Below are 24,478 nucleotides of genomic sequence, written 5' to 3' on the forward strand. Positions count from 1 at the left end.
CTATTACATCCTCTGATTAGGTTTTTGTGTGCTGAAAATACAACCAAAGGAGGTGACAAAACACAGTGAAAATAATCATAAACCACATTAGGTTTTTATTTGGGGTTTTTGAAGCTCTGTATATGGCACCTTGTAGGGATGAATAATTGTTGTTCTGTGGTTCGGAATTGACGAGGTGAATTGTCAGCCGCTTCTAGTTTCTAGGCAGCTGCAGCGAGTTATCCTTCGTCTATGCTTTTAGGGTTTTCTCTATTAGTCATCTTTAGACTTATGTTGTTTGACTGTTTGACCTCTTGTGGACGGTCTATTTAAGAATTAAAATCGTTTGATGTTTTTTTTTTCTTTATGTACAATTTGTAATTGCTGCATGGAAGAACCATTAATCATATTTTATTTGCATACATGAGGTATTTTTTCTATATCCCGATTCTTTTTATGATTACATACAGTGTAATTTGTCCGTTTGAACTTTTATTTTAGAATGTTCTCCACCTTGTGACAAAAAAAACACTGAAAATACAAAGTAGTTCACTCTAAGTGACAAATTACAACAAATTACAATTCATGTTACTTTTTTATCTTTTGTTTGGTATACGACAACACGGCGAGCGAGCAAACATACAAAATACGACAGAAAATCTATCCACTTATCCTTCAGCCTCACAAACCAATAGAAAGCCAGAAACCATGCCGAGCTGCAGAGCCGAAGAATTATACTCACACTCGAACACGTAGTAGTCCCACTCCCTGTACACTTCTTCCATGGCGTCCGTACTCGGAAGTTGCTCGGCGGTAGCAACTTTGGCCTCCCGACCTCTGTCCTCTCGCACTTACAGGACTTCAATTCCCTCTCTCTCTCTAACCCCAGGTAAACTTTTCCCACCAAACAAAGGAAAACCCAATTGTTTTTTTTTTTTTCCAGCATTTGGACCATGATTTGGGATTGTTTTCTGCAATTTGATTGAGTACATGAAATGCCCAGTTCGTAATTTGGTGTTTGTTGGTGTTTTGATGGGGGATTTGAAGTGGGTTTTTGCTGGATAATGGTTGTGGATTGTTGTTAATTTGAATGGAATTGTGTTTTTGCATTGCAGGGAAGAGTTTTGGGAGGAAGTTTTATGGAGGGATTGGGATTCATGGAAAGAAGAGGTCTCAATTCCATGTGACCAATGTTGCCACTGAAATCAGCCCTTCTGAGCAGGTCTGAATTTTCTTCATCCAATTGCGGTATTTGACAACAAAATTTTGATTGGTTTTGATTGAAAAGTTTGATTACTAATAGATGAAGTTTATATTTTAAATTGGTGGTTCAGTTTTCTATAATGTTGGAGAAAGAAATATTTTTTGCATTCTAGATGTTTGTTGAACCGAAAATTTCGAGAAATAGTTGAAGTTTTTTCATTGGGAGTTATACATGTTATGTAAAAATATAGGTTGTTGAGTTTATGTGTGATTAATTATGGTCTGCCAAATTGTATTCAGGCAAAGAGGGTTGCTGCTAAGGAAAACCAGAGGCCGGTATATCCATTCGCCGCTATTGTAGGACAAGATGAGATGAAACTGTGCCTTCTGCTGAATGTGATTGATCCCAAGATTGGGGGTGTCATGATCATGGGGGATAGAGGAACTGGAAAATCCACAACTGTTAGGTCCTTGGTTGATTTGCTTCCCGAAATTAAGGTAGTTTCTGGTGACCCTTACAACTCGGATCCAGAAGATCCAGAGTCCATGGGAGCGGAAGTCAGAGAGAGCATTGTGAAAGGGGAGCAACTTCCTGTTATCAAGACTAAGATCAACATGGTTGATTTGCCCTTGGGTGCTACGGAAGATAGAGTCTGTGGAACAATTGATATTGAGAAAGCTCTAACCGAGGGTGTCAAGGCATTTGAGCCTGGCCTTCTAGCAAAAGCTAACAGAGGAATTCTTTATGTGGACGAAGTTAATCTTTTGGATGATCATTTAGTTGATGTCCTATTGGATTCTGCTGCCTCTGGATGGAACACAGTGGAGAGAGAGGGTATCTCAATTTCACATCCTGCTCGGTTTATTTTGATTGGCTCGGGCAATCCAGAAGAAGGGGAGCTCAGGCCACAGTTGCTTGACCGTTTTGGGATGCACGCACAGGTTGGAACTGTGAGGGATGCAGAGCTCAGAGTGAAGATTGTGGAGGAGAGAGCTCGATTTGACAAAAATCCCAAAGAATTTCGGGTTTCTTACGAAGCTGAGCAAGAAAAACTTCAGGAACAAATTGGCGCAGCTAGAAGTTATCTTCCATCTGTTCAGATTGATCAGGACCTCAAGGTGAAAATCTCCAAGGTTTGTGCAGAGTTGAATGTCGATGGATTGAGAGGAGACATAGTGACAAACAGGGCTGCAAAAGCCTTGGCTGCTCTTAAGGGAAGGGATAAGGTGACTCCAGAGGATATTGCTACTGTCATCCCTAACTGCTTAAGACATCGTCTTCGGAAGGATCCTTTAGAGTCGATTGACTCTGGTTTACTTGTCATTGAGAAGTTCTATGAGGTTTTTAGCTGAAGGAGATACTGAAAGAGCCCTTTCTTCTGTAATTTTGTTGGTAAGATTGTAAGATTGTTTTTGTTTAACATTTTTTCTATCCTGCTTTTATACCAGCACATTTAGGTTTCACCATTGATATGTTCTGACTACTGTGTTATTTCAAAACTTAATGGTCTATATTTTCAAGAAGCACGTATATGATACAATTTCTTGCCTATGGTTTCTCCTAATGTATTTACCGTTGCACATTGACCTTTCGGTTCATAACTGGATCATTAGAGTTGGCCTTGTACCTTGTATAAGGCGAATGTTCCTGTAGCGGGATGCCACTGTACCATCAAACCAATCACATGGTGCCATGTGTTTTAATTCTTCCACATGCCATAGCGTGATTGGCGTGACATACCACTACAGTGGTATCTCGTTGTAAGTTTCTCTCCTGTACAGGGCGTAAAATTGTTGCTTTGTCAATGTAATATCTGAGAAAGTAGTAGTTAAAGATAAACAGCCACATTGAAGGTTTCTGGGATTCAACTTGAAAATGCAGATTGCAAAAACATGTAACATCACATGAGTAACAATAAAATGACATTAAAACCTAGGGCATGGTGGTGCTCCCTGGCCACTCTTCCAGAACTTTGGCCTCCGCTCGAGAAACGCCGGCGGCCGCTCATACACTGCTGAAGCAGCGCTTATCAGAAGGCCAGCAGTTAGGGCCCATATCACATACACTTCACCATCATCTGCTTCAAAGTCGAAGTAATGTAAGAGATACTTGTCTCCCATCCATTCTCTCTCCTCCTCTCTCCTCTTCTCATCCTTGAGAAACATTTCTAAAGGAGCATAAAAAATTGCCTCCACTTCTGCAACATTTGGAGCCGGACTAAATGCTTTTATGTCCGAAAGTAGGCCAATTACCGGAACCACAATCACACCATGCTGTAAGATTGAGGAGGAGTCAGAATCCGAAGGCCATATTAGTGATGAAATTTGAATGAAATTATTTTGTGGGTTGTGATTTTTCTGGTGAAGAGAGAGTTTTGGGATGAATTATCCATTAAAAACGTTTAATTAAAAAATAAATTAGATTATATATACAAGAGTGCAGCTGAGCTAACCGTGTTTACAATGTGATCGAGAACGGAGACGACGTTGACTAGGGAAGGGTCCAGGCCGATCTCCTCCTTGGCCTCCCGGAGGGCGGTGTGCACGTCATCAGCATCCGCTTCCTCTCTTTTGCCACCGGGGAGCGCAACGTCGCCTGCAACCAAACACACCCTCTTTCAGTTATTCTTTACAAATGGATTATGGAGGAACTGGTTCTGGTACCAGGATTTGTTGAGGAGGCTGAGGGCGATCACCAGGGCTGGAAGACAGAGATGAAGATCGTTTCGTGAGAATGACGCGCAGCTCGCCGTCATCCCCTTTGAACAGACACACCAGAACCGCCGCCCGTTTGGTTGTTGAATCAGAGGTGGCGGAACCGGTAGGTGGTGGAGGTGGTTTGACTGATTCTTCGAGTCTGAAATGTTGTGCTAGAGTTTGGAGTCTTAGTTCAGCAGAACCCATTATTTTCTTCGCTCCTTCTGAAAAATAAAATTTGTGGGCTATATATAGAGAATTTATCATATATAATTAAAATTTAACCTTCAATTTCATAAATGTTAATTTTTATAAAAATTATCAATTGTGGCAATGAAAATACATGAATAGACCTAAATGTCCTAAAAAGAGTACAGCTGAGCTAACCTTGTTTACTGAAAGAGATCATTTCCGGATCTCTTCCACCAAGACTATCGGATTAAGTGATCCGAACCTTTGAAATTTGATCAAACGACTAAAAACAGGGGTCACTTTTAAAAGTTATAATAACTTTAGTCGTTGGATCAAATTTCAAAGGTCCAGATCACTTGATCTGGTAGTCTTGGTGGAAGAGATCCAGATAGGATCTCTTTCCCTTGTTTACAATTATGGAAGAAAAAAAAAAATACACTCAGGGTCGTTTTTCGTATATCGCGTGCGGTTAGTTTTTTATTAGGTACTATTTTTCTTTAATTTTAAATAAATAAATTCAAAATAATTTCTGACCGCATGATATATGATAAACGCTAAGGATGTGAGGATCCCTAAGATCTCCACAATTTGGATTCGGATGGGATCCAAATCCATACATAGCCTACCCTTACTCTAACTCCAACTTTGGACTCAAACTTTGGTCTGCGATGAATGTCATTGTCACCTAAAATTTTAGCCAACAAGATCCTCTCCGAATCCTTTTGGTGAGGATCATGTGGATTCCTAAATCGTGTCCGTTCATCGTACATCGTGCGGTTAGTTTTTGTCAGGTACTGTTTGTATTTAATATTAAATAAAAATATTTAAAATGATTTATGATCGTACGATGTACGATGAACGGATGTAATTTACAGATCCTCAGGATCCTCACACAAAGAAAATTTGGCGAGGATCCATATTCAAATTAGGACCTAAAATTTATTAATTATTGTGGAATGATTTTAACTCTAGTTTTTTTATAAGGATTTTTTTGTAACTTTGAGTTATTTTATCTTAATTTAATTTTACAAATGTTTTAATTTAAAAAAAGGCTTAAATCCTGATAAAATTTTCAAAACCAAACAAATCACACACACCAACCAACCAATTAACCAATCAAACTTCAATACACACCGACCAAACTTCAATACACATACCAACCAAATATACATTTTATTATTTTGACCATTAGATTTAAATTGCAACCGTTGAATTATTTTTGACAGTCGGATTGAAAAAAAACAAATATAAACCCTTAGATCAAAATAAAAATATTGTAAAAAAAATCTGATTTTAATATGGACCGTTGATCATCAACGGTCTAGAAATTGAACGGCTCACAATTGTTCAAAGAGAGATCATATTCACACATCCCAAATTATTTCCTCCACACCTTTTTAATTTTTTTTTAATATTTTTCTATCAAATGTTAATGGTGTGTAGAAAATATTAAAAGATTAAAAAAGTACGAGAGAAGTAATTTGAGATGTAAATATAATCTTTCTTGTTCAAATATTACGGTTAGACAACTGGGGTCCTCTGCCACTTGGAGTCCAGCTGTTGCCCACTTCTCATTTCTTCCACCCGTTTGCTTTTTATGAAAAAAGTGGGGCCCCCAAAATTTCGGGTGCTATTAGAAACTCAAATTTGGGTTTTAGTTTGACTCCAAGCCAAATATTTTATGCGTAGGTCTCACCATTCGATTGCATTTTTGGGTTTAGGTCTGCCCTTCGGCATTGACCTTTCGGTTCATAAACTGGATCATTATAGTTGGCTTTGTACCTCGTATAAGGCGAATCTTCCTATAGCAGGATGCTACTGTACCGTTAAATCAATCACACAGTACCATGTGTTTTAATTCTTTCACATGATATAGTGTGATTGACATGACATACCACCACAGTGGTATCCCGTTGTAAGTAAGTTGCTCTCCCGTATAAGGAGTAAGCTTGTTGCTTTGTCAATGTAATATCTGAGAAAGTAGTCGTTAAAGATAAACAGCCACATTGAAGGTTTATGGGATTCAACTTGAAAATGCAGATTGCAAAAACATGTAATATCACATGAGTAACAATAAAATGACATTAAAACCTATGGCATGGTGGTGCTCGCACCACCACGCACCCAGAACTTAGGCCTCCGCTCGAGAAACGCCGGTGGCCGCTCATACACGGTTGAAGCAGCCCTTATCAGAACGCCGGCAGTTAGAGCCCATATGACATACTCTTTACCATCATCCGATTCAAAGTCGAAGTAATGTAAGAGATACTTGTCTCCCATCCATTCTCTCTCCTCTTCTCTCCTCTTCTCATCCTTGAGAAACATTTCTAAAGGAGCATCGAAAATTGCCTCCACTTCTGCAGCATTTGGAGCCGGACTAAATGCTTTTATGTCAGAAAGTAGGCCAATTACCGGAACCACTGTCATACCGCGCTGTAAGATTGAAGAGGAGTCATAATCAGAATACATGAGTAATCCATAATCAAAATCAAACTCCTTGTGTTGATTCCAATTACGGATACCTAAACATGTCCGAAAAGAGTTTTCTAAAAATGAGAGTTTCCCCCCTTAAAACTTATTTTCTCACTTAAAACCTATCCTCTTTATTTTTTCAGACTTAAACCCCATTTACTAGAGTCCAACTAAGCAAATTTCCTTAACAAGCTTGGTATGTCAGTTTTTATAGTTCTCGTGTTCCTAAAATACCCTCATAGAGTGTAACGTGGGTTAAGTTTGACTTATGATTAATAATAAATTTTGCATCAATGCAATTAAATGTCAGTTAACCTATTGTTTGATTAGGCTTTCTTTTCTCAAACTTTTTTACCAACAATTGTTTTATCGTGAAACTAACTTACCTTATTAGCATGCAATATATAATATAAATAAAAATATTATGGTGTTTTACGTTGAAACATGGGCAAATAATTTGTGTCAAAATAATTATACAAAATAATGGTTATATTCTTTTTCTTTTCATAGAAAATAATTTACCTATCTATATGTTAGTATCCACTTAGATTAGAAATACTATAAAAATAATTTACCTACCCCATAGGCGTGATATTGTAAAGAAAAAATGTATATGATTACTTTGGATATTATAATTAATTATATGACAGTATTATTTGTATAAGTAAATTAATAAGTAGATTGGTGAATTAGTATGTACTACAAAAAATGCTGATAAATTAGCTTGTAATTAACAAAAGAATGTAGGTAAATTAGTGAATTTTTAAAATATAGGTAAATAGTTTGTATCAAAAGAATGTAGGTCAATTAGTTTGTATAAAAAAAAAATGTAGGTAAATTAGTGAGTTTTTAAAATATAGGTAAATAGTTTGTAACACGTGGTTTTATAATTGAAGATCATTGCTCATTGCTAGCATAATTGAAGGTGAGTAATAATAATATCCATTGACATATTTAGGTCATTGTGACATAAGTTGTAAATATTTTATAAGAATAGGTCGTTTATTTACCAATATGACAAACTATTTGAATTTTAGGTTATTTGAATGTTTAATATGAGGCGGGTTTTTGTCTAGACGATAATAGTTTTAAGGTTCTATATCTAAACAAGAAGTTTTTTTTTCCAGTCAAAAAATGCTTGCCCCGCCCACCTACCCTTCACAACCACCATGAACATTTGAAGATCTTAACCGAAAAGAGTACAGCTGAGCTAACCTTGTTGACAATGTGGTCAAGAACGGTGACAACTTTGACTAGGGAAGGGTCCAGGCCGATCTCCTCCTTGGCCTCCCGGAGGGCGGTGTCCACGTCATCAGCATCCGCTTCCTCTCTTTTCCCGCCGGGGAGCGCAACGTCGCCTGCAACCAAACACACCCTCTTTCAGTTGTTCTTTACAAATGGTGGAACTGGTCCTGCTACAGTAATGTGAAGCGATTTGTTTTGGAGGCCGAGGGTGATCACCAGGGTTGGAAGAGAGAGATGAAGATCGTTTCGTGAGAATGACGCGCAGCTCGCCATCGTCCCCTTTGAACAGACACACCAGAATCGCCGCCCGTTTGGTTGTTGAAGCGGAGGTGGCGGAACCGGTGGGTGGTGGAGGTGGTTTGACTGATTGTTCGCGTCTGAAATTTTGTGCTAGAGTTTGCAGTCTTAGTTCAACAGAACTCATTATTTTATTCAAGGCTTTCTTTCTGAAAAAAGAAGATACTTGTGGGCTATATATAGCCTTCCCTTACTCTAACTCCAACCTTAAACAACATTAAATTCTAATAAATTTTCAAAACCGAACAAATTACACAAACCAACCAGTCATCCAAACAGACTTTAATATACACACCAACCAAATTTTAATACATAAATCAACCAACCAAACTTCAATACACACACCAACCAAATATTTATTTCATTATTTTGACTGTTGGATCTAAATTGCAGCTTTTTGTTGGTATAGAACTAAAACGACGATTGTTTTTTTAGCAAACCATCGATAGTGAGGTAAAATAGTATTGCAGGAATGACGATAATTTCCAGTACGAATCGATAGTGAGGTAAATATTAATGCAGGAATGACGATCGTTTCCAATACAAATCGATACGATTCGTTGACAATAATTTATGGGATTGTCTTAGTTCTATCTACAACTCTTAGTAACCTTAAAACGGGGATTTTGCTCCACAAAATTTGGTGGCCGTTTGTATACAACTGATGCGGCCCTAATCAAGATACCTGCAGTTAGGCCCCAAATCATGTACTTCTTGTTCTTGGTTTCGTAGTCGAAGAAATGGATCAGAAACTTGTCTCCCATCCACTCCCTCTCCTTTGACGTCCGGTTTTCATCCTGAAGAAAACGTATACAAAATGATCTTTAAGAGATCAAAAGACAACTACATAATCTGTAATCGGAGTATGAAACTAAAAAGAGAGAAACCTTGAGGAACATTTCCAAGGGAGCATCGAATACCGCTTCCACTTCAGCAGGATTTGGATCCGGCTTGAATGCTTCCTTCTCATTAAGTATGCCAATAACCGGAACAACCCTTAGCAGATGCTGCACAGAAATCCAAAGGTTAGCTAAATCGAGTTCCTCATCCAAAATAGTCTTTCAGAGCTACAAGTCTGACACCGAAATCTGCATTATACATCGCCCCTAACGCCTATGTACCCTATTTTAGAAGTCATTCAAAGCACTTACTCAACAAATCAGACAAACTACACTGCTCTTCCCCAAGACCAACTTCTCAAATTTTGGACTTGTGTGCAAATTATGGATTCGGAGGGTGTATCTCGATAAATTAAGATGCACATGATTAAAATTAGTTGATATTAAGGACGTGTACTTAACAGATCAACACGAAGAACAAATGAGTACATTACAAACTAAATGACCGTGTCAGACAGATACTTCTTAAAGAACACCTCCAATCTACCAATATGATTACTCAGTTTTTCCGAAAACTAATACCCTAAACCTTACATTCAATCTCATTTCGAATGCAAACGAAAAGCATATGATAAGTCCCGAGCCTTTCTTTCTAGTCTCAACTCAACTCAAGTTCCCAACTTTCACCTTCCAATACAAAGAAACTAACGCATCAATCTGCAATTTCGCAAACAACACATAATTCGACTAACCAAGTTCTGTGTCCACTCAAATGCACACATTTGAGCTCAATCAAACTTAAATTTGAAACAAATAGTGATCAAAAGATCAAACATTTATACCTTCGATAAGAATGGTTCAAGAACTGTCACAACATTGACAAGCTTAGGATCCAAACCAATCTCCTCTTTCGTCTCCCTCGTCGCCGTGTCCCCATCGTCCTTGTCCCCGTCCTCTGTTTTCCCACCCGGCAAAGAAACTTCACCTGCAGAAGTACAAAACAAAAATTAAAAAAACCAATCTTTCCCATTTCCATTTTATCAATTTCCCCAATTTTCTCAGGAACCAAACAAAGGGGTAATCAAAACTCCACAAACCCGAGTGAGTGGAAAGCCCCGACGACCGCTTAGTGAGAATGACGCGCAGATCGCCGGCATCCCCTTCAAAGAGACAGACCAAGACGGCCGCTCTTTTGGGTCTGAACTTTTCTGGGTCCCTTGCAACTGGGGTGTCGGATTCGGCAAAGCCCACCTGGGACACGACCTTGCCGGCGGTTTCTTCGATTCTTTGCTCCTCAATGTCGTCGGAGGAGGGAAAAGGCGGCGGCTTGTAGAGGCGGAGCTGCTGGGCTAAGACGATGAGTCTCTGTGAGCCTCCGCATGCATTGGGCAGCTCCATGAGTAGTGGCGGCGGTGGTAATAGCCTTCTGAGGATTGAGATCATGGGCTGCCTTCTGCATATTAATCATAGTAGAAGAAGAATACTAGTAATTGCAGATCGGCGGTTTTTTGTTGGCACACGAGTCACTGAGTCAGCATACGGCCATTGGCTATGGAAATGGTCCCAAACTTCTCATTTGAGCTACCTATGTTTTTGGATCTAGGTTGAAAAACCCCGTTTAGTCATTGAACTATATAAAAATAGATGAATGAAATTGAAAAAGTCATTATGAACCATCTAAGTATTTATTTTTGTTGAACAAATGATATTATCTACACTAAATGGACTAGCAATAATGTGGTTTAAATTCACATTTGGCGATAATCGAACGTAAGACTTCTAACTTACAAGTGAAAAGAAATATCACTAGACTGTAGTACTAAAACTAAGGTCATTTAGTCAATCTATTGTAGCAAATACATAGGCTATTTAGTAGTATTTCTCTTCACTTGTGAGTGAGATGTCTTAAATTCAATTCTCGCCAACGGTAAAGTTGAACTATATTATTATGGCAAACCCATTATAAGGATTAGCTCACTTTCCCACATTCTTAGTGTAGACACAATCATTTGTTAAAAAAAAAAAACAAAATATATCATAATGTTACATTGGTTCAATGTCCGGTTTGTGCACAAATCGAACCAGCCGCCCCCTAGCAGTTAGACCGAGCCGTAGTGCTTAAAATAATGGTTGGAAAGGGATCCGGAGGATCCCTTCTACTAACTCCTTCTCATCAACTAATTCGGACCCTTGAAATTTGATCTAACAGCTACAAACAAAGACACACTTTAAAAATTATAATAACTTTAACTATTGAATTAAATTTCAAATGCCTGGATTATTTGATGGAGAAAATTTGGTGGAAGGGATCTCGAGATGATCCCTTTCCATTGCACGTAAAGAGCAATAATATCAAGTGGTCTCCTCCCGCATGCAATATACCGTCTAAAGTTGCAGCAAGACAGTAGTACCGATATATTGTACCCAACTTCTTTTTCTTTACTCCTCCGTCGCAACTCAGCTGCGCATGCCGTCCTTTTGGTACAAACTAATTTCAGTGCTAACTGTTGTAGTCCTCGATCACTTCGATCACAAGAGCCTCGGTTGAATACATGATCTCATACAGAACAAGCATTATACCTTCCAACCTTCTGTGTATATGCTATTATGGTGCAATACATATTGATCTTAGCAATTAGGGCTCACATCTTCTGGCGATTCCTTGATTGCACTGTTATTGTTATCAATTTTACCACTTAGGGTCATAAATGGTGTGATTAGGTAAATAATCAGCGTGAAAATTTATGCCGAATAAAATTCAATTTAGAGACTTAGCTAACATTTATATACATTTTACTTATAGTGATATTTTTTTCAATGTGAGATAATTTGCATTTGATCGATAGTTTCTAAACTCTAACTAAGAGAAATTCTTCAGTCCGGAGACCAGACCAAGTGGCTTATACGGGCCCACACACAAAAATCATCCCTTATCCCACTCCCTTATTTTTTCATGTTTACCTGGCTCTATTTGCGTCCCACCCCCACCTCACACAACACCAATGACCCACCATCAACGGTGGTCTCACACAAGAACCTCTCCTAATCTAGAGTTTAGAGGGTCCCATCGAAAAGGTGATGTCTAGTTGACTAGCTTTTGAGGGCAAGAGTTGCTTGCTTAACAAGCAAATGGAGACATGAACTCCTCCCAAGAAGAAACCAGACCAAACCAGCACATGATTGACAGTAGTGTCCCTTTTGTTTGTGGAATTTTTACTATCTTGTCTATCTTTACCACTGTAGGGTTTTACTTGTGACCAGCTTTCTGAAAGTCCACCAAGAAAAAAACAATCTGACTCAAACTCGATAGTTAATTGCAGCATATCGGGTTAATTAAGAGGTGTGACATTTGCATGATCAAGTCAGCAAGTAATTAGAACTAGAGTTGGCGCCAATATTCCTGTTTCATACAAGAGTTTGGAGCTGAACAAGTAAGAAACAATTTAGAAACCCTACTTTTCTGCATTAATGTTATGCTTAGCTTTTAAAAGGCTATCTTTATGATCTCTTTTACTTCCTCAGACTGTGTCATGCCTTCTTTATCAAACATATCTCTCGTTTCATAGCTCGAAAATTTAGAGTACATAAATATTGTATGGTGTGTGATGAGTTTAACAGTTAGATGTGCGCTGAAAGATCCGAGAGAATTGAATGGATGAATCTGAGCCACTTTGAAAGCACTGTATAATGTACATGTATATATAGTAGGACTTTTCACCCCTATATCGCTGGACTATTTGCACTAGTGTCTTCCATAAGAGAGAGAGAGAGAGAGAGAGAGAGAGAGAGAGAGAGAGAGAGAATGTTACAACAAAGAGAATCAAAGAATGAGAAAGAAGAGAATGGAGATTATCAGCATGTTCAAGACTTGATGGCTACTTCAAAATCGGCATTCAAGCAACAGCAGGTCGACAATACGAGATATGGAAAGATTGTGAGAGTTCACGGAGGCCACATTGTCCGATCCATGGCAAGAAAAGACCGTCACAGCAATGTTTACACTTCGAAAGGTCCGAGAGACAGGAGGTTCCGGCTGTCACCTCATACTGCTATACAGTTCTATGATGTTCAAGACCGCCTTGGCCACGACCGCCCAAGTAAAGCCATTGATTGGCTCATTGAGAAGTCCAAAGCAGCAATTGAAGCACTCTCTGGGTCTGAACAACCTTGCCAATATTACTATGATTGCACTAATAGTAATGTTTTAGATCCTCACCAGTTTTGGAAGAAATTGGAGAACAAAGCAAGCATCAGTTTTGGAATCACCCGGAAAGCAATAGGGAGCTGGAAACAATGAGCAATGGGAGTCCCAGGAACAATGTCAACAATTTTAAAGAACCGGTTTTCGATCCTCACCAGTTAAATTCATTGAACTATGCTGAACAAGCCCTCGATCCCACATCAAGTTTATCGGATTCCAAAGTCACGGAGATGGGATGGTTTCAAAGTTTGGTGGCTTGGAATTATAATGCAGGTAATGGAGGAGAAATTTGTCCTTACAATTCATCGCATGTATCTCTGCATTAGCCATATATCTTGTCACAAGTTTTATTTGCTTCAAGTCTTTTGAATTGTATTTTTAGCTAATTTTACAAAAAACTGTTTCCATTGAAATCCTAGTCTATCTAAATCGGATTGAGTTACAATTTTCAGTTATTTTTTGTCTGTCTTCTTCTTTTTCTTTCCATTAAATTTTTTGTCTAATCTAAACTACGAAGAGAGGAATTTGAAGTTGGAGTAGAACGTAGAGAACAGTTCTAATTAACTTGACCGAAGTTCAAACCCAAGTCCCCTTCCCATTACCTTGTTTCTTTAAGATTTGGAACCTAAACTTTTGGGCATGGAAGAGCCAACGAGGCAACAAGCCAATTGTAGGAAAGATTACAAGAAAATTGTGACAAGAAATTATAATGAATTAATATTCTTCTAATAAGCACGTAGACAATTAGGGTGAGGTGCGGGTATCTCGTACTTTTTAAGAAGGTTCAAGCCTATTGTGATTTGAAAAAGTCTACGAATCGGTGCAATAGTCCAACTAAATCGTTGTGTGACTCAAACCTATTGCATAAAAGGAAGAGTCCAAAGCTACATCACACGAACACCCTTCTTTGTCCAGTAAGTAATAACAGAAAATATGGAAATAGAGATAATAATTGTTGTAGGAAAAATTGGGTAGTGGGACAATGAATAAAAAAGATGACAGAAAAAATGCTACTAATTATAGATTTATTATCATCTTTGGTGAATAGGGTAACAAACACGTATTAACAAGAAAAGAGTTACAAGAGTTAATTTTCCACTAACAACAAATAATGACGGTTATAATTAATTAACTTGTTTAATATTAAAAATGTACAAACACCAACAACCTATGGCCTTGCCAATAAAAAAGATAGATGGAAAGCCAATTATTAAAGGCATTAGTGAGCATTAGAGCAATCTAATCTTTAATTATGAAAACTTTATAAAACAACTGTATTTTCCATTTTGTAGGTGCAGAGTCATGTCAACTAATGTGTGCATTATTAGTTATAAAGAAAATTAATAAAAAATACTTGAAAACTTTGAGTATTAACGATAAGGACAAAATAAATGGTAAAGTGAATAGTATCAGGATATTAACGATGATGACAAAATAAATGGTAAAGTAAATAGTACCAGGATTGATTTTTTAGTTTAAAAATGTGATTTTTCGTTGAGGTGAACAGTATCAAAAACTTTTCGTTAAGGTTCCCTTAATTCTATCCTCTTATGTAGGCCAAGAACGTAGAATTTAATGAAACATATACTAGCCTTTTGAGCTTACTTAAAAAGGTTGGACTTCAAGAGATTCTCACAGATTTGTCAGTATCTCTTTATGTTACGTTAATACTAATAAGGGATATATTATAGCACTCTAAAATTCCCCTCAGTTTTGTTTTAAAGATCGTTCTTATCACTTTAAGTGCTCGTCTGGATTTAGTCAGGAATTTATGAATTGTGTATCAACACGAACCGCTGTTATTAAGAATGACACTTGGATTGGGAGTTAACCACAAGCACAATCTTACCAACTGAACCAACCTTCGTTGGCAAAATAACTCTTCTTCTAATTTTTACACTTCACTCAAAATCTAATGGACTGAATCGAGGAAAAACGGGACCTTGAATTTCAGAAAATGAATAATTTAAGAACACAAAGTAGTTCAAAGAGCAAAGATTTGCAGCAACACAAGTCATTTAAGCATGCTGGTGAAAAATCTGAAAGACAACAACCAGAGTACTTTCTAATTACAGCGTGCGAAAGCACAGAATAATCCACCCCCAACAAATATTTTGTCTATTTACAGTATAAATAGAATATTATTTTTCCTTCAAATATACATTAATATGAAGAACAGAGGGAAAAAAAGAAGAAAGAATCATAGAAGGATGTTCTGATCAGCCCTAAATCCAGGTCCTGCTCGAAAATCCGTTACTGCACGCGCAAGCACATTACTTCCACACCACTCCATGTACAAGAATCAGAAATGACCGCGTTTTTTTAAAGAAAAATGGCTCTTCCCTCACTTTTCTGCAGTTTGAATCCATAAGATACTGAAGACATTCTTATTTAGTTTCTACCATTGGATCAGAACCACCAACAAAGTCGATGTTCATTTCGGAGTGTTTTTTTCTTCAGTTTTAATGCCCCCTGCACTTGCCGCTGATTTTTCTTCGACAGTTGAGTAAGACAATCTCCGAGCCTTTGTGGTTGCCTTACCATTTGACAAAGGAAGTTTAACTATAACCGAAGCTTTTGGTGTTGGTGAATTTATGTTCTTACCAACTGGGCTTGCTTGCTTACTCTGCACTTTCCTTGGGCTAGGTGACTGCACACGGCTTTCCCAGGGGCGAGCAGCAATCCAGCGGTCCTTCCAGCTCCAACCCCAATTAGCTTTGCCGAGTTCATAATTACCCAACATTTGGCTCTGACTGCAGTTGGCCCTCCACTACAAATCATGGAATATGTTTTCCATGTCAATTGGTTCAAGGTTCGAATCAACAAATAAAGGACAAACATGAGAAAATAGTCTACCTGATGAGAAAATGCATATGCCATAGCCCGCTCACGTTTAACTGCTGCTTCTTCTCTTTGATATATCCTTGCAAGAACTTCATCCATTGTTTCAGAGCCACCACACCATTCCCCCTGTCACCGATTAAGACAACTAATCAATGTTACTATGAAATCAAGCATGTGGCTGATGAGATGATAGTTCTGTAGCACGATTACACCAAGATTATGAAGAAACTTACAGAATCCTACTATAAATAAATTTCAAGTCCGGCAAGCTAACAGATATGGAAGCTGCTGGTCTCACCTCTATGTCATGAAGCTTTGCCTCAAGTTTTTGCTGACTCTCTATTTTCTTCTGCTTGATCCGTCCTTCTGTTACCATACAGAGTCGGCGAGCTTTAACCTCATCTTGTATTTTACTCCATGAATGAAGATAACTCAATGTAGTTGTAGCTTGCTTAGTAATAGGAAAAGCTTGGGTCATTAGTTGCAATTTTACAATCCCTTTCAAACGGCGTAAAGCTTTTCTAGCCTGCAATGGGTGAAAGAAAATCTTAGGAACCAAAAAAACCATCGTAACAAAAAGTGCTCCTTCATACATGAATGCCTAAATTGCTCTCCATCTAGCATGAATGGGAAAAAAAATTCAATGTAATAACATCAGTCAACTTTGTTACCAATTCCTCATTGCTCATCAAGATTCGAACTAAACACCATTCACTAAATAAGAAGAATGCAAAACCAAAGACATAAAACAAAATTTCACAGAATCACTGTGTAAAGAACACAAACAGCATCAAAATTTTATATATTTATACACTTTAGTGCACATATACATACAGCATATGCACGGAAAGCAGTTTGAATCCGAATTGCAGCTATATCCTCAATTGGCAATCCAAGATTTTGACCATTCGCAGAACTAGACTTTTTCAATTTTATGGAACTTGATTTTCCATGAGCTGACGATCCCTGTCAGAAAAGTAATGGCGGGTGAGAAATTACAATTTCATACTAACATCAGTCTTGCGACATCACGTATAAATTCCTAGCCTTTGCTACTAGTAGCAAGCTACCACTAAAGCATAAACCACACATTCACTCATATGACTCGATTTAGCTTAAATTTTTTTGTTCATGAAGTAAAACGGTAGTATAACTCAGGTATACTATGCCACCAGCAGTGTTGGAGAGTTGGAATCCTAAACCTTCATACACTACATTTAAGATTTCCAAATTCCTAACGCGATTTCCTTCTTTATTTGAAACAAAAGAGATATTTTAACGTCACTTGATTTCAAATTTTCAGTTGTTGGTCAATACTAATTACTGATTGATATGTAAGATCAAATGCTCCAGAACAGTATTTCAATTTTGGAATAAAATAAATATAACGATAAGTAGGATAAACTTTACAGTTGCAAGTTGCATATCGTTACCAAGAGCAAAACAATGTAAAGCAATTTCAGGCTCTATACCTTCAACCGTTTTGAATTGCCGTCCTTTGCTTTGTTTAAGCCGATTAACACCTTAAACCAACGCCCGGAACCCATACCTGATAGTGAAACTCTGTATCCAATTTAACATAACCCTACCAGTTAAATACAATCACCATCAACATTAAGCAACAACAAGGATTTAACTTTAAGCATGCAAAAATTGTAATCTTCTTTGTCCTCTGAAATCAATCCAATTGTGTTAATGTTTAAGCATACATTATCCAATAGCAAACAGAGAAAACCACAATATGCTAACTGTCGACCAAACTACATAACCTCACAGTACTGCCTATTCACTCTCATTTATTCCTTCTGCACTCTCCTTCGTCCCTTGATTCTCCTTCGATGCTTATTCAATCCGAAGGCTAGAACAGGAACGGAGGAGTGCATGACTAGAAAATGAAAGCGCGAAAATCACTTCTCTAAACGAAAACCAATTGAAGTCAAATGCAAGACACAACAATATTTCCAGGAAATTATCAGAGTGTAAACTGACTTCCATACCAATCTGCTGTCTATAAAAACCCCTTACGCATTTAACAACCAGATACCACCCATATCTCCCAAATGCACAGAAGGGCTGTCCTCAAATCATATTGTCAACTCAAAAAGTAAGGCAAACAATGCAAAACCAAAGAAAACAGCATCTGGGTCAGACTCCCATACCAGAGAAGCAGCTTGAAATCTCCAAGAAAACAGTTTTCTTTTTTGTTTCTGGGAAATGGGTGCTCACTGCTCAAGATTTTGGAGGAAAAAGGAGGTTGTTGTAAAAGAAGAAGTAAGGAAGAAGCAAACCCCTGAGAAAGGTAGGAGAGAGAGGAGAGAGAGAGAATGATTAAAAGGTGGGTGTGGTGGAATGTAGATTGCCATGGCCCATCACTCTCTCACAATTTTTTTTTAAAATTAAATTAAAAATCTTGCAAAATACAAAATTACAAATCTTTCATATAATATAAAAATGAATCTTGTACTTTTGTTTTATTTAATTTTCTCACACCTCAATCATAGGCTCAACTAACGCTATTACAACTCACCGTGTGGGGTGGGAGTGGTGGTTTGGGGAATGAGATTCATTTTGGATTTTTATGTTTAAAGTATGTAAATTAAGAGATTCGGGTGGTTCAAATTTTTAGATTTTTGCGAAGTAAGTCAGTGAGATGGGCTAATAAGGATCGTAATATTGAAATTGAGTGATCCAAATTTTTCGTTACACAAACTCTAGACACAGAGATCTGGAGTAGATCCCAATTCGTGGTTTGTGGGATTTGAAACTTCAACAAAAGCAGGCTACAGCGATGGCACAACAAACCAATATTGTCAATATCATCACGGTCTGATTGAGATGTGCTGCCTTTCTATTTCTCTGAATTTCGTCATCAAGCTTCAATCTTTAGCAAAATTAGAAAATAAAGGATAAAACTTTCTTCATTTTGTTAAAAATTATGCAATCCTTTTGCAATACTCCAGACTATCCAACGCATAAATCATCACCTTATCATACAATGCACGTTTTTCACCATCTTAAAAAGTGTGGGTGATTAAGAAGGTTCATGCAATGCAAATTTTACCTGTTGAGGTTGTTTGGGAATTCGGCAGGATTCCAATTGAAGCTGGAGATTGGATGTGAAGTTGGAAAATTTGGTAGGAGATGTGATATTTTTGTTTCCTGGTGATTTCAGTATAATTGGAGAGAAACAAAGGTAGCTCCACATGCTTCTACAACCCCTTTTTTGTGGCTTAGCACTCTTTTAGTGTGTTAAACAAGTTTATGGTCAGATTAAATTTTAGGAAAATTTTGCTTTATTAAAAATCTGAAATATCGCTATTGTGACTTAACTGGATTCATCTATCTTATTATCAACAATTGTCGTTCATGAGAATTGAATTCAAGATCCCTTAAAAAGCAAGTGAAGATTGAAAGATGCAAGACCAAATGGTCATTTGCTATTACATACATCTACTACTCTTCATGGACCTCTTCTTAAGACTTGATTTACTCAGACCTAATTATGTTAAAATGGTTTGTTTGAGATTGTATTAAATACATGTAAGTATTGTAGCCAATCCTAATTCTTATACTTTATTCTGAATTATAGCCAACAAACGGCAAACTTGATGAGAGAAATACCCTCTTCTTTAGACTTGATTTACTTAATCCTAATTATGGTAGAATGGTTTGTTCGAGATTGTATTATACACATATAAGTATTGTAGCCGATCCCAATTCTAATATGCCAATTTTATACTAAATTAGCCAACAAATGGCAAACTCAATGAGAAGAATACTAATTAAAAATGTAAATTCAGACAATTGGTCCCGACGAGGCTCAAAATTGTGACCTTCGGCTCATAAGAGCCACACTCTAACCAACTGAGCCACGGGACCAATTACATTTTTTAATTTTTTTCTAAACTTTATTTAAGAATTAATTATGTGCTAATCACCATACGTACATTTCTTAATGCCAAATTGCTAAGTTTACTTGTGATCTTTATGTTTATGTTTTTATTTACAGTCTGAATTATATTTGCTGTAACATTTAGATATTGGCTACAATGAAAAGCCTATTTTGCTGTAATAATATTTGGTGTTTACCACCAACAACTATCTTATACGTACCATCCGATAACAGTGGTAAGAAGAACATGTAAAGTTTGAGTTTGATTAGTCATGAAACTGCTATCTTAAGACCATCCGATAACAATGGTAAGAACATAAACCAGCAGCAGTGATATGGGGTACAGGATGTATGCTAGAATGCATGTCCACAATGGGAACCTTCTGCTGAAGCTTGCAGAAAGACCAACCGCTATTGAAATAATTAAAACAACTAAAACTTCAGCAGCCACATCCCATGATAAATTGCGTATGTAAACAAGAGCTAAAAATATGACCAACCCCACAATATTGTTCATGAATGCAGCGTTGTAAATCTGCAGAGAACAGTTCAAATGTCAGATGATATTGATCATATGGAGTTGCAGTGCTGTGTTTCTGGGAAGTATTAGGGACGGACTTTTGGAGTATAAATCAGGGAGAAATAAGTGTTTGACATCATTAGACGCTCAAGTGTGTGAAGTAGTTAGAACAATATATTTGAGTTTATGGAGAGAAACAGACCTCAGAAAGTGTTAAAGAGATGGCATTCTCCGTCTTTTCTTTGGCAGACGATACAGACATTAGCGCCACTCTGTAATTTGTAGCCAAGGGTATCACAACATACGAGGTCGTGAAAGAAGGGATGCTTGCAGCAGTGGAAAACTCTTGGAGACCTACCATGAGGGGCATTGAAAGAAAAGCCGTTATGGCAGTTCCTAGAATAATTAGAAAAGCGGCCTTCAGGAGATTCATCCACGATGTATCAGCACCCCTAGTCTTCTTTTTCTTAGAGATCAGCGGTGTCTGCTGATCTTCCATAGATGTCTCATTCTGCAAGTGCAGTTTAATGACCCGAATGAAAATCTTGTTTTTCTAAGCATTCAAACATAGTCCTATCAGGCAAATGCGGGTGTAAGAGCAGATGTGCTCATCCCTTATGCAGGTAATTTCCAGTCCCTCTTCCCGATGTTTACATTAGTCAAAGTAAAATATTGCTTGTGTAAAAAAAAAATACTTGTCCTACCGGGGCTGAATTTATACCTTGGAATTATTTCTTCTGAAAAGCGATCTATGTTCATTATCTTTACCGTTGGCAGGGGCCTTATCTGGATTAATCCATTTTGAGAGTCCATTCACAAACTCCGTCTCAGCTATTTGAGCGTCGCCAGAGAGATCAAATTGCTTCATCACTTCTTCTGCATAATCATCATCATCCAGACCTATTGCTTCTATTTGTATTCCTAGGATCAATGCTCTAAGTTCATCTGCTGATATGTATGTGTTACGATTCTTGTCTATTCTATGGAACAGCCTGCAAATAAATTTAGAAAACGACTAAATGATGAGATCATGGCATTTCAGCGATTCAGAAACCGGTTACTTACTCTTTTATACTGGATTCATTAGCGTTTCCGTCTACTGTCAGAAGACCCAGCAGAATCTTCGGTATGTACTTACGCATCAAATATTCAAGCCTTCTGCTCTGAATCCATGGTTGAAAGAACTGCATAATTGTTTTATATCAGTTAAGAAGTTCACGAATACAACATTTCTAACTTTTGTACTTTGTTCATCGTTTCTTAAACATTCAAAAGTCTTTCTCGGATTCTTATTATTTCAGTATGTTAATTATTTCATCTTTCATACACAATAAATCAAACTTTTACTATCATCTAAGTATCGCCGAGGCAGATTTAATGTTCTTGAAGTTGTGTTACCTGGTAGATGATGTAAGTGGCAAGGATTGCAGATGCAATCAGTAGGGAAATTAAGATCACAACTCGAACCGCTGTGGTTGAAGTCAAGATTTTTGCCAGTTGAAGAACGAGAAATGGAATCAACGAGAGCATCATGATTCTTGCAGTATCTCGGGTTTCAACATCCGTTCTTACACCAGAACCTGCACAACCATGTTTACTTACACATGAAGTTATCATATTTTAGACCTCTCTCTCAGTGAGTGTTGATTAGTGTTTGTGGAGATCAGAGAAGAAGTAAACCAGTTAAACTGAAGGGGTTCTTATTTTCTGACTTTGATGAAGTTTGAGAATCCGAGAGGTCGGAGCTACCGAAAGCAACAACAGAACCCCAAATTAGGGTAAGAATCATGATTGTTGATCCTGCAAGCATGCTCATGTTCATTTTTGCCATTTCCTCCGCAGTTTCTGTAGTTGCTGTAATTCCAGTTACTGAGGAACAAAATGTGAATTGTCGTCATGAATTTACAAGACATAATACATGTCAAATGTATTACTTTGATTTAAAAGTTAAAACCAAAACTTCTGAACTTTTCTCCAAATAGTCAAGCAATTACTAGAGAAGTCAAAATCATTTAAACTATGCAAGTGGGCTTTTACCACAGTGGTGGTAGAAAGGTGTTGAGCTCTTGCATGACGGCATGGGTTCAAATTCAATGGTGACTAATCTAACATCTAATTTAACAAAATATATCATATGACAAAATAAATCATTTAAATTATGAATCTTTAATACTTATTTACACTCTCAACACGCTCGTCGTGTTAAATATATAGAGGTGAGCAACTGAGCCACAAAATTAAACACATGAGTTGTTGAGATCAACGATTCAACACATGAGTATAGTTTTAATACCATCCATATATATATATATATATATAGAGAGAGAGAGAGAGAGAGAGAGAGAGAGGTGAGCAACTGGGCCACAAAATAGAGACCCAATATAATTAACTTTTATAAAACTTTAATTCCTCGAAGTTAGATTCCTCCCAATATACAAGTTTATGGTCATCACGGTTTAGGTACTTTTTTTTTTTTTTTTTCCCGTAAATTTTCAAAATTCTCTCTCTTATTTTACCTGCTCTGATATTTTTATTTTTGTTGACATGGTAACATGGTCGGGGATTTGCAGAGTTGTTACCCTTTGAATTCATTGTATATACCTGATTAAATAAAAAAGAGAGAATAGACTCTAAATATATTATTGTTTTAAATAACTATTATTTCCTTTATTGTATTCAGAAAAAATATGAAGCTAAGAAAAATGAACCAAGCTGGCAACATTGACTAATAAAATATTCTCCAACTTTTTGATGGATGAATATGCATGGAGGAGGATTAACATTGACTATCCACCCCTTAGAGTATTTTATCATACTACTAACTCAAGACTCAATCTTTGATGACTTACATTTTTTATAATGAGTGCTTCCGCTAATTAATAACTATTAATGTCAGTAAGAAATATTCGGACTATTCAGGGTTTTTCTTATTCTTCAAAATGGGGCTTTAATTGTTTATTTCTATGAAATGAAGAACAATATAGGGGAGAGGAAGACCATCGATGAACTAATAACAAACAATACAAGCTGAGGTTTGAGAAGAAATTAAGGATCTTACCAAGAACCACTCCAACTTGTGGAATCAAGCCAAGCAGGTGGAAAGCACTAGCACCAAAGATACCAGTCCCAAACAATTCAAAGAAGATTTCAGATCCTCTTGAAACGTAATGATCTGCGAGTGAGAGCAAGACCTCGTAGACGATTATCAGAAAAAGCAAGCCCCAAACTGAAGTTGCACAAGGCAAGAAGCCATAAAATGGTTCACAAGTCACAGAATCTGCTTTAAGATTCAGAGCTTCGACGATCGAAGATTGGCTTGTTTCGTCGTTTATTCCATCGGATATAAGACTGGAGTCTCTAACAACCCGGCCGCTTCCTAAATGGACTAGTTGGAGGACCAGAAAAATGATGAACAGAGCTGGTCTTGACATATCCAGAGACATACAGCTTTGTAATGAAAAATTATTACAAATGAGAAGGAAACTTGGTGCTTGATCAGGTTTAAATGGAGATCAATACCATGCAAGTTGTGACATCAGACAAAAATAGGCAAAAAAAAAAAAAAGCAAGTTGTTTGACATTAGCAAATCCCTCGTTTCCTTCGTCTAGATTTTGAACAATAAGAATGAAGGATAATGTAGCAGGTTTGCAGAAAAAGCTGCCTGCTACCTAATTGGATTTTTTAAATAATTTAACCAAATATTTTATACACTTGCCCCACAATCCCATCAACCGTTGCATAGGTTTGGATATAAGTAATGAAACTATTTAAATACAAATGCACACACTAATGAATAAATTGAATAGTTTATCGAATTATGTGTATATAAATTAGGTTAGTTGGTTATGATAATGTACTTTTTGTATTTAAATATTAAATTTTTTTTCTAATAAATTAAAGTAGTTTAAAATATATATCATCTTATGACTCTTATTATTCAAAATAACCACAATGTAAAAACAAATTAATAACTGTAAAAATATCAATGTAATAAAAAAAAAAAAATTCCATATGAAGATTCACCAGTGAGCTGTACTATTGGCAGGTCTCTTTCATTACCCTAATTGTCCGCGGAATCTACTAAGATTTTTCAATG

At 37.1% G+C, this 24,478-nt stretch overlaps 6 protein-coding genes and 1 pseudogene across 9 annotated transcripts; 2 read left to right on the forward strand and 5 right to left on the reverse strand.

Moving 5' to 3' along the window:
* Window positions 1-623: 623 nt before the first annotated feature.
* Window positions 624-2,732, forward strand: CHLI1 (P-loop containing nucleoside triphosphate hydrolases superfamily protein). The gene is made up of 3 exons (XM_068467648.2): window positions 624-868; window positions 1,095-1,201; window positions 1,483-2,732. The coding sequence occupies exons 1-3, from the start codon at window positions 763-765 to the stop codon at window positions 2,533-2,535; spliced, it is 1,266 nt and encodes a 421-aa protein (XP_068323749.2). The 5' UTR covers window positions 624-762; the 3' UTR covers window positions 2,536-2,732.
* Window positions 2,733-3,011: 279 nt separating this feature from the next.
* Window positions 3,012-4,096, reverse strand: LOC137729902 (nudix hydrolase 15, mitochondrial). The gene is made up of 3 exons (XM_068468952.2): window positions 3,879-4,096; window positions 3,636-3,778; window positions 3,012-3,456 (listed from the first exon to the last, which is right to left on the reverse strand). The coding sequence occupies exons 1-3, from the start codon at window positions 4,084-4,086 to the stop codon at window positions 3,109-3,111; spliced, it is 699 nt and encodes a 232-aa protein (XP_068325053.2). The 5' UTR covers window positions 4,087-4,096; the 3' UTR covers window positions 3,012-3,108.
* Window positions 4,097-6,058: 1,962 nt separating this feature from the next.
* Window positions 6,059-8,261, reverse strand: LOC137730059 (nudix hydrolase 15, mitochondrial). Its single transcript, XM_068469126.2, has 3 exons — window positions 8,005-8,261; window positions 7,759-7,901; window positions 6,059-6,504 (listed from the first exon to the last, which is right to left on the reverse strand). Exons 1-3 carry the CDS (start codon window positions 8,210-8,212, stop codon window positions 6,163-6,165), a joined length of 693 nt encoding a protein of 230 aa, XP_068325227.2. The 5' UTR covers window positions 8,213-8,261; the 3' UTR covers window positions 6,059-6,162.
* Window positions 8,262-8,567: 306 nt separating this feature from the next.
* On the reverse strand, window positions 8,568-10,508 carry LOC137729299 (nudix hydrolase 15, mitochondrial). Its single transcript, XM_068468193.2, is given in 5 exon segments — window positions 8,568-8,689; window positions 8,691-8,882; window positions 8,973-9,092; window positions 9,767-9,909; window positions 10,022-10,508. Coding segments are annotated over 5 exon segments (834 nt in total). The 5' UTR covers window positions 10,368-10,508; the 3' UTR covers window positions 8,568-8,656.
* Window positions 10,509-12,709: 2,201 nt separating this feature from the next.
* LOC148693865 (transcription factor TCP5-like) lies at window positions 12,710-13,538 on the forward strand (annotated as a pseudogene).
* A 1,585-nt stretch (window positions 13,539-15,123) lies between these two features.
* LOC137729536 (protein IQ-DOMAIN 9) lies at window positions 15,124-18,409 on the reverse strand. Of its 3 annotated transcripts, none has more exons than XM_068468510.2 (6): window positions 18,129-18,409; window positions 17,442-17,532; window positions 16,804-16,935; window positions 16,268-16,495; window positions 15,982-16,095; window positions 15,124-15,895 (listed from the first exon to the last, which is right to left on the reverse strand). In XM_068468510.2, exons 2-6 carry the CDS (start codon window positions 17,514-17,516, stop codon window positions 15,560-15,562), a joined length of 885 nt encoding a protein of 294 aa, XP_068324611.2. In that variant the 5' UTR covers window positions 17,517-17,532; window positions 18,129-18,409; the 3' UTR covers window positions 15,124-15,559. The 3 variants fall into 3 exon arrangements, with proteins under 3 accessions (XP_068324611.2, XP_068324612.2, XP_088533931.1); XM_068468511.2 differs by having other exon boundaries at window positions 17,442-17,554; window positions 18,129-18,305; XM_088677805.1 differs by lacking the exon at window positions 18,129-18,409 and adding an exon at window positions 17,967-18,122.
* A 1,663-nt stretch (window positions 18,410-20,072) lies between these two features.
* On the reverse strand, window positions 20,073-24,011 carry LOC137730344 (sodium/calcium exchanger NCL2-like). Of its 2 annotated transcripts, XM_088677804.1 has the most exons (8): window positions 23,440-24,011; window positions 22,062-22,250; window positions 21,780-21,961; window positions 21,447-21,565; window positions 21,103-21,373; window positions 20,740-20,892; window positions 20,584-20,653; window positions 20,259-20,396 (listed from the first exon to the last, which is right to left on the reverse strand). In XM_088677804.1, the coding sequence occupies exons 1-7, from the start codon at window positions 23,822-23,824 to the stop codon at window positions 20,585-20,587; spliced, it is 1,368 nt and encodes a 455-aa protein (XP_088533930.1). In that variant the 5' UTR covers window positions 23,825-24,011; the 3' UTR covers window positions 20,259-20,396; window position 20,584. The 2 variants fall into 2 exon arrangements, with proteins under 2 accessions (XP_068325509.2, XP_088533930.1); XM_068469408.2 differs by having other exon boundaries at window positions 20,073-20,396; window positions 20,584-20,892; window positions 23,440-24,006.
* Window positions 24,012-24,478: the final 467 nt, after the last annotated feature.

The sequence above is a fragment of the Pyrus communis genome, chromosome 10 (genome assembly GCF_041283825.1).
Source record: "Pyrus communis isolate YQ-2024b chromosome 10, ASM4128382v1, whole genome shotgun sequence".
NCBI classification, from domain to species: domain Eukaryota; kingdom Viridiplantae; phylum Streptophyta; class Magnoliopsida; order Rosales; family Rosaceae; genus Pyrus; species Pyrus communis.